Here is an 8,724-nt window from a genome sequence, read left to right on the forward strand (position 1 = left end):
CACTGGGCTGGAGTGCAGTGGCGCAATCTCGGCTCACTGCAACCTCCGTCTCCTGGGTTCAAGCCATTCTCCTGCCTCAGCCTCCCAAGTAGCTGGGATTTTTGTATTTTTAATAGAGATGGGGTTTCACCGTGTTGGCCAGGGTAGTCTCAATCTTCTAACCTCGTGATCCGCCTGCCTCGGCCTCCCAGAGTGCCGGGATTACAGGCGTGAGCCACGGTGCCCGGCCAAGTGTGCGTCTTTATATGAGTTTGTGTGCCTGTGTGGTCTTTGTGTGGGTCGGTGGATCTCTGTGTGTGTAACTATCTGAGTGTGTGTCTGTGTGTGTGTGCGTGTCTGTATGTTTCTGTGCTGTCTGCGTGAGTGTGTGCTGTGACTGTGTCCTTGTGTGACTGGGTATGTGTCTGTCTGAGTGCCACTGGGGGTGTGTGTGTGTGTGTGTATTATTCCATGTGACTGAGGAACTTGAGTCTTGGCCTTGAGCTCTGTATGAAAGGATTATTGCAGGGGGATTGCAAAGGGGCTGATGGGAAAGGCGTGGGGGTGTGGGGGTTGATGAGGCCCATGCCTTCTCCAAAGCTGCTGGTTGGGTCCTTGTTCAACTCTTTTGTGTATGCTCCGTGGCTGCGCCCAGCACTGGCCTGCTTACTCGGGCCTTCACAACAGCACCAATGGTAACTTTGCTGCCTCTGAGGCATTGTGAAAGTCTGTGTTCTTATGCAGGAACTCTGGGCAGGAGTGTCTGAAATGTATCCGTGTGTGCATTTTGGGGCGTTGGAACCATGCTGACCCCAGAGGTCTGCTGCATTCTACAAGCAGTGACTGAGTGGGCCAGGAGGTCCCCCTGCTGACTTCTAAGTGATGTAACAGTTAGAAACAATTGCACCCCATTGCCTGGTGCCACCTGCCCTGCCCTGTCCTGTCCTTCCTGTCCTTCTTGCCACCTCCTGCCAGGCTGGCTCTGGGAAGTGGGTGAAAGGAGATGCCAAGGCCAATGCGTGGGCCTCTGGCCACCTCCCAGGGGCGGTGCCCCTCTGTGACACCTGGTACTTGGGTGTGAGGAAGGGACAGGTTAGCTGCCGAGAGAAGGTGGTAGGTGGGCCAGGAAAGACGGGCAGCCTACTGAACACCAGGCTCCATTCTCTCACCTCTCCAGGCAGCAGCCACAGTGGCAGTGAGGCCGTGGCAGCGTTGGCAGCAGAGGATGCCCCAGGCCCTGGAGCATGCAGATGGCAGCTGGGCCTGGGTGGTGCTGCTGGCCACTATGGTGACCCAGGGCCTCACCCTGGGCTTCCCCACGTGTATCGGCATCTTCTTCACTGAACTGCAATGGGAGTTCCAGGCCAGCAACAGCGAGACCTCTTGGATCCCCTCCATCCTTATGGCTGTGCTCCACATGGCAGGTGAGCAGCCTGGGGAGGGGCTGATGAGAAAGGCCTGGGGGTTGCGGGGAAGCCACAACCCTTCTGCTTCCCTCTCTGGTTCCCTCTCTGGCCTTCTGGTTCCCTCTCTCCGAGGCCACAGGCTTTGCCTCCTGGGTGAATTCCTAAGGTTTCACCGGATTTCACCAGGGGCCCCTGGCTGGAATCCAGCTGGACTGGGCTGGAGCTGGGGAGAGAGTGGGGAGGTGCCTGGGTTGCAAAGCCAGGTGGAGCCATGTGTCCTTTCTGTGGGATCCATTCAGACACAGGTGTAGGTGTGCTGGGGCACACAGTGCCAGGCTGGGAAGAGCACTGGGGCCAGCCCACCAAGACTCTCCTGCTTTCCAGCTGGCCGGTCTCTCTGAACCTCGGTTGCTTCCTCTGCAATCTGAGGGTAATGCCTGGCATCCCGCCCAGCTCCCACATGGAATAGCAAGGAAGACCACTGTCTTCCCTGGAGGTGCTGGGAGCTGGGAAGTGTATGCGGCTGTGAATTATTAATATTTTGGAGACCCTCATTGGGGCAGGGAGTGGCTTCAGGATAGGAAAGGGGACGTAAGGAAGACACCAGGAACGGCTGGGTGCGGTGGCTCACGCCTATAATCCTAGCACTTTGGGAGGCCGAGGCGGGCGGATCACCTGAGGTCAGGAGTTTGAGACCAGCCTGACCGACATGGAGAAACCATGTCTCTACTAAAAATACAAAATTAGCCGGGCGAGGTAGTGAACGCCTGTAATCCCAGCTACTCGGGAGGCTGAGGCAGGAGAATCGCTTGAACCCGGGAGGCAGAGGTTGCGGTGAGCCGAGATGGTGCCATTGCACTCCAGCCTGGGCCATAAGAGCAAGTGTCTCAAAAAAAAAAAAAAAAAGACACCGGGAACAAGAGGGGGACAAGGCCAGGAGCCCCAGCTCTCCCGGGACTCCCTGCAGAGAAGAGGTTGCTAAGTGGGGGTGAGGGAGGAAGGCAGCCCCTGCCTGCCCCTTCTCCTGGCTCTGTCACCACAGGCCTCAGAGGCCCCTGTTCCTGGCTGATTTTTCCAGGAGCGTGACTGCCTCACCCTGACCCCAGCGTTGGGAACAGGGCAGAGGGAGGGTTCTCTGGGCTCCTTGGGAGCTCTCCAGGGAGACTGCATAGACCCCAGCCTCGGAGGGGCCCGGAGCCCAAGCTGATGGCCCACAGGCCTCTGCAGGTGTGTGTCTGCTGCCCGCAGCTGCCCATCTCCCCGGCTACCTCCCGGTTACTCCTTCCACTTGCCACCAGCAGCCTCCTTATTATTCCAGGTCCTGCCCTCAAACTGGGAGGGAGGTTGGGTTGGGAGAGAGCGCGACGCTCCCGGGTGAACTCTGAACCTGCCGCATGGCCTCTCGCCTGCAGGGTTGGGGCAGGGAGTGGGAATCCCGGAGGGCTTCTTCTCACACAGGCAGAGCAGGGTGCCTGGGCCAGGGGCTGGGAACCAGGCATCCGGTGGGGAACCTACTCCCCAGACGACTCGGAGCTCACCACCCACAGCAGGCATCTCAGCAACTCCATCAGCATGGGATTCCTGGCTGGCCGTCTCTCATATACACATACACGTGCATGAGCCCGTGTTCATTCAGAGTACTGCAGACATTTTCTCTTATTTATGTTTATTTATTTGCTTATTTTTGAGACAGAGTCTCATTCTGCCACCTGGGCTGGAGCGCAGTGGCGTGATCACAGCTTATTGCAGCCCTGACCTTTCAAGCTCAAGCAATCCTCCCACCTCAGCCTCCCGAGTAGCTGGGACCACAGGTGTGCACCACCATACCCAGCTAATTTTTTTTCGAGATGGAGTCTCGCTCTGTTGCCCAGGCTGGAGTGCAGTGGTGCAATCTCGGCTCACCGCAACCTCCGCCTCCTGGGTTCAAGCAGTTCTCCTGCCTCAGCCTCCTGAGTAGCTGGGACTACAGGCGTGTGCCACCACGCCTGGCTAATTTTTTGTATTTTTAGTAGAGACAGGGTTTCACCATGTTAGCCAGGATGGTCTCGATCTCCTGACTTTATGATCCGCCAGCCTTGGCCTCCCAAAGGGCTGGGATTACAGGTGTGAGCCACTGCGCCCAGCCCATACCCAGCTAATTTTTTTTTACTTTTTGTAGAGACTGGGTCTCACTATGTTGCTCAGGCTGGTCTCAAACTCCTGGGCTCAAGTGATCTACCTGCCTGAGCCTCTCAAAGTGCCAGGATTACAGACATGAGCCACGGCACCTGACCACAGTATTGTAGAAATTTTTAAACACGATGAATCATGGATACTTTCACTGATCCTTTCAAGTGTCCCTGCCCCTACGTACTCCTTTTAGAGGTAAGGAAAGCAAGCAGGCACAAAATACAAGACCTGCTCAAGGCTGAAGAGTGACTTCACGGCAGAAGGAGCGCTCTACAGAGGAAACACCCTGCCTCCGGCCCAGCCACACCACCCTCAGCTATGCAGCTGGCCTGCAGCCCCGTCCCCACCCCCAACCCTATGACTCAGGGCTTTCCCCAATGTCACCTTCCCTAAATCAGGCCAGAGTCTCTGGCATGGGGAAGATCTGTGGGTCAGTCCTTTCCAGAGCCACCTGCCCCTCTACAGTGGCAGAGATGCCAGGCCACCAGCCTCTGCTTATGTCTAAGGATGAGCTGCTCACTTACTCTGTCACTTTTTTTTTTTTTTTTTCCAGAGGAGTCTCCCTCTGTCACCCAGGTTGGAATGCAGCGGCGCGATCTCTGCTCACTGCAACCTCCACCTCCCGGGTTCAAGCAATTCTCCTGCTTCAGCCTCCCTAGTAGCTAGGATTACAGGCACCCGCCACCACACCTGGCTAATTTTTGTATTTTTAGTAGAGATGGGGTTTCACCATGTTAGCCAGGCTGGTCTTGAACTGCTGACCTCAGGCGATCCATCTGCCTCGGCCTCCCAGAGTGCTGGGATTACAGGTGTGAGCCACCGCACCTGGTCACTCCATCACTTTTTTTTTTTTTTTTGAGATGTAGTTTCACTCTGTCACCCAGGCTGGGGTGCACTGGGTTCTGCTTCCCGGGTTCAAGTAGTTCTCCTGCCTCAGCCTCCCAAGTAGCTGGGATTACAGGCACACACCACCACGCCTGGCTACTTTTTAGATTTTTAGTAGCGATGGGGTTTCACCATGTTGGCCAGGCTGGTCTCGAACTCCTGACCTCAAGTGATCCACCCACCTTGGCCTCCCAAAGTACTGGGATTACACGCATGAGCCACCGCACCTGGCCTACTCTGTCACTTTCATACTCAAACTGGCTCACACCACACATCCCCCCTCCACCACAGACACACACAATCACCTCATACACACACACTTCCCCTGTCCCTTTAGTCGCACTCTCAGAGAGTGAGTTAGAGAAGCTCCCCATGTCCTTGGGTGAATGGGGTCCCTGTGAGATGCCAAGGAGCAGTCTGCAGCTCTTTTCTATTTGTTTTGGGTGTGGATTGGTGAGAAAGCAGCTGGGAGCCAGGCAAGGAACAGGGCCCTGTCCACATTGAACCAAACCTAGGGGTAACTTCATGTTCAGAGGCACAGAAAGAAGCTCCTGTGGCTTGATCCTAGTGGTGCAAACTTTGGTGGTGCTGGAGGTGGTGCGGGAGGGAAGAACCTACCCTGCCTGATTTTCTGCAGAACACTCTAGAGGCCAGTGCAAGGAGGCGCAGAGGGGCCCAGGGCTCCCCTCAGCTGTAGGGCTGGGAAGGTGGTGGGAGGGTGGGAGGGATCTAGCCAGTCTTCCTGAGGATGTTGCTGGTGGGGGTGGGGCAGGTGAAACAGGATCTGAAGGTGCACACTGTGGTCTAGATGTCCTGGAACACTGCCCTGACTCCTACCAACAGACCCCCAGCGAAGTCGGGGAGGTGGTGAACTCATGAACCAATCTTGTTTCACCCAGACAGAATGAGCAGCCTCAGGCTGGTGCAGTGCAGGGTCTTGCTCCACCTTTCTGGGAATCCTCATCAGGGTCAAACATTGCCCAGTCTGAATCCTTTGTAGGGGAAAAAACTGAGGCACGGAGAGGGATCAGGCCTCGCTCGGGCCACGTGGCAAGTCCGTGGCAGGTGGGTATATCAGAATCCAGGCCTGCTCCTGCCCTTGAAACCACCTGACTAGTTCCTGCTGGCACTGCCCTCCCCCAACCACTCTCTTCCTCTCCCGCCACCTCCTCATTCAGCTGCTACCTTCAGGCTGTCTTCTCCCACAGGGCCCCTGTGCAGCATCCTGGTGGGACGCTTTGGCTGCCGAGTGACGACGATGCTGGGAGGTATGTTGGCCAGCCTGGGCATGGTGGCCAGCTCCTTCTCTCGCAACCTCAGCCAGCTCTACTTCACAGCAGGATTCATCACAGGTGACTATCACTTCAGATCCAGAATTTATAGGCACCTGCTAGAAAGTGCCAGGCACAAGCGGACAGGGCAGGCAGGCCTCTTAATCTTCTGGAACTGCTGGCTGGGTGCGGTGGCTCACGCCTGTTACCCCAGCCCTTTGGGCGGCTGAGGTGGGCAGATCACGTGAGGTCAGGGGTTCGAGACCAGCCCAGCCAATGTGGTGAAACCCTGTCTCTACTAAAAAAAAAAATACAAAAATTAGCCAGGCTTGGTGGCAGGCCCTTGTAGTCCCAGCTACTTGAGGCTGAGGCAGGAGAATCATTTGAACCCGGGAAATGGAGGTTGCAGTGAGCCAAGATCGCGTCACTATACTCTGGCCTGGGCAACGGAGCAAGACCCCATCTCAAAAACACAAAAAACAAAGTGCTGGGATTACAGGTGTGAGCCCACCACACCCAGCCCTTCCACAGCATTTTGTTCTAAGGGGACTGGAGGAACAGACTATACCCGAAAGTGGTTATGACATCAAGAGAGTTTTTTTTTTTTAATGGGAGAAATAACTAAGGAGAATGATCTAGGAAAGAAGAGAAAAAGGATGACTCAGGAGAGAGGGGACTTGCTAGAGGGGTGCCTCCGAGTGGAAAGGATGCAGGGCAGAAGGGAGGGACAGCCACTGGGGGAATGGGCAAGCCACTGTCACCAGCGGGCAGGCCTGTGGGCAGCTGAGCATGAGGATGAGGAGGAGGTGTTGGGGTGCACAGAGGAAGAGACCCAATAGTCACCTAGCAGGGCAGGCAGGGCACGATTGAGGGAGCTGTAGTGGCGTCACAGGCAGCCTGAGGGCCCGCCTGAGACCATGATCACACATGATTGACAGCTTTCCGTCCAGCATGCTCAGGTGTGCAGGTGCAGTCACTGAGTGGGTGGGGAGCTGGGAAGGCCCCTCTGGAGAGGTGGTGTCTGAACTGAGAGTGGAGGAAGCAGATTCCAAGCAGAAGGAACAGCAGCTACAAATGACCTGAGGTCCCCAGGGGCAGCTTCATGTTCAGAGGCAGAGAAAGAAGCTCCTGTGACTTGATCGTAGTGAGTGACAGGGAGCGGCCTGAGATGGATCGGAGAGGTGGGCCGGAGCCAGACCACAGAGAGCCTTCCAGGGCGTTGTGGAGACTGTGGTTTTTTTGTCAAGTGTGATGGGAAGTCTTTGGAAGGTGTTAAGCCAAGAGAGACTTAATCCAATTTGGGGTTTGTTTGTTTTTGAGACAGAGTCTCGCTCTGTTGCCCAGGCTGGAGTACAGTGGTACAATCTTAGCTCACTGCAACCTCCACTTCCCAGGTTCAACTGATTCTCCTGACTCAGCCTCCTGAGTAGCTACTACAGACTACAGGCACCTGCCACTAGGCCTGGCTAATTTTTTTGTATTTTTAGTAGAGGTGGGGTTTCACCATGTTGGCCAGGCTGGTCTCAAACTCCTGACCTCAAGTGATCCACCAACCTTCGCCTGTCAAAATGCTGGGATTACAGGCATTATCCACCATGCTCGGCCCAGTTTGGGTTTTTAAAAGATAACTCCCGTGCTACACCTAGGGGAATAGGGATGCCCTGGCAGCCTTGGGAGGGCCGATCTGGGGTGCGGTGCTTACAGGGAGGTGGCAAGGCCAGCTGATTCCATCTTCAGTCCCCAGGGACTTGGAGCTGGCTATGGACTAGAACCAGAGGAGGACAGGTGTGTGAAATGACCCCTGACCCCACCCCTGGGTGCAAGTGGAAGGCTCCACTGTGCCTCCAGGCTGGTATCCCCTCTTGCCCCATAGGCCTGGGCATGTGCTTCAGCTTCCAGTCAAGTGTCACGGTGCTGGGCTTCTATTTTGTCCGCCGGCGGGTGCTGGCCAACGCGCTGGCCTCCATGGGCGTCTCCCTGGGCATCACGCTCTGGCCACTGCTCTCCCGCTACCTCCTGGAGGACCTGGGCTGGAGGGGTACCTTCCTTGTCTTCGGCGGGGTCTTTCTCCACTGCTGCATCTGCGGGGCCATCATGAGGCCTGTGGCCACCAGTGTGGCCCCTGAGACCAAAGAATATCCCCCACCACCTCCCGAGACACCTGCACTTGGCTGCGTGGCCGCATGTGGCCGGACCATCCAGCGCCACCTGGCCTTCGACATCCTGCGGCACAACACAGGCTACTGCGTGTACGTACTGGGTGTGATGTGGTCCCTCCTGGGCTTCCCACTGCCACAAGTCTTCCTGGTGCCATATGCCATGTGGCACAGGGTGGACGAGCAGCAGGCAGCCCTCCTCATCTCCATCATTGGCTTCAGCAACATCTTCCTGAGGCCCCTAGCCGGACTGATGGCAGGACGGCCAGCTTTTGCTAGCCACCGCAAGTACCTGTTCAGCCTGGCATTCCTGCTCAATGGGCTCACTAACCTGGTGTGTGCGGCATCAGGCGACTTCTGGGTGCTCGTGGGCTACTGCCTGGTGTACAGCGTGTCCATGAGCGGCATCGGCGCCCTCATCTTCCAGGTTCTCATGGACATCGTCCCTATGGATCAGTTCCCCAGAGCCCTGGGACTCTTCACTGTCCTGGATGGCTTTGCTTTCCTCATCTCCCCACCACTGGCCGGTGAGGAGCTGGGAGGGAGGGCAGCCAAATAGTGTGGTACAAGGGGAACAGTTTAGACAGATCTGGGCCCAGTCCAGCATCTCCAGAGGTTTGTGCTACAGCTGGTTTCTCACCTGGCACTCAGAGTATGAACAGTTAAAAGCATGGGTTTGTGACTGAATGCGGTGGCTCACGCCTGTAATCCTAGCACTTTGGGAGGCGGAGGTGGGTAGATCACGAGGTCAGGAGATCGAGACTAACCTGGCTAACATGGTGAAATCCCATCTCTACTAAAAATACAAAAAAATTAGCTGGGTGTGGTGGCACATGCCTGTAAGTCGCAGCTACTCAG

The 8,724-nt window shown here is 56.2% G+C and overlaps 1 protein-coding gene across 1 annotated transcript in view; it reads left to right on the plus strand.

Annotated features, from left to right (window-relative positions):
• The window catches only part of SLC16A5 (solute carrier family 16 (monocarboxylate transporter), member 5), a 19,252-nt gene that overhangs the window by 4,794 nt on the left and 5,734 nt on the right, over window positions 1-8,724 (plus strand). The window contains 3 exon segments of the mRNA XM_011942022.1: window positions 1,157-1,403; window positions 5,648-5,791; window positions 7,584-8,393. Of these exon segments, the coding sequence (XP_011797412.1) occupies window positions 1,205-1,403; window positions 5,648-5,791; window positions 7,584-8,393 (1,153 nt within the window). The 5' untranslated portion in view covers window positions 1,157-1,204.

Source organism: Colobus angolensis, unplaced genomic scaffold (assembly GCF_000951035.1).
Source record: "Colobus angolensis palliatus isolate OR3802 unplaced genomic scaffold, Cang.pa_1.0 Scaffold1, whole genome shotgun sequence".
Classification (NCBI taxonomy): domain Eukaryota; kingdom Metazoa; phylum Chordata; class Mammalia; order Primates; family Cercopithecidae; genus Colobus; species Colobus angolensis.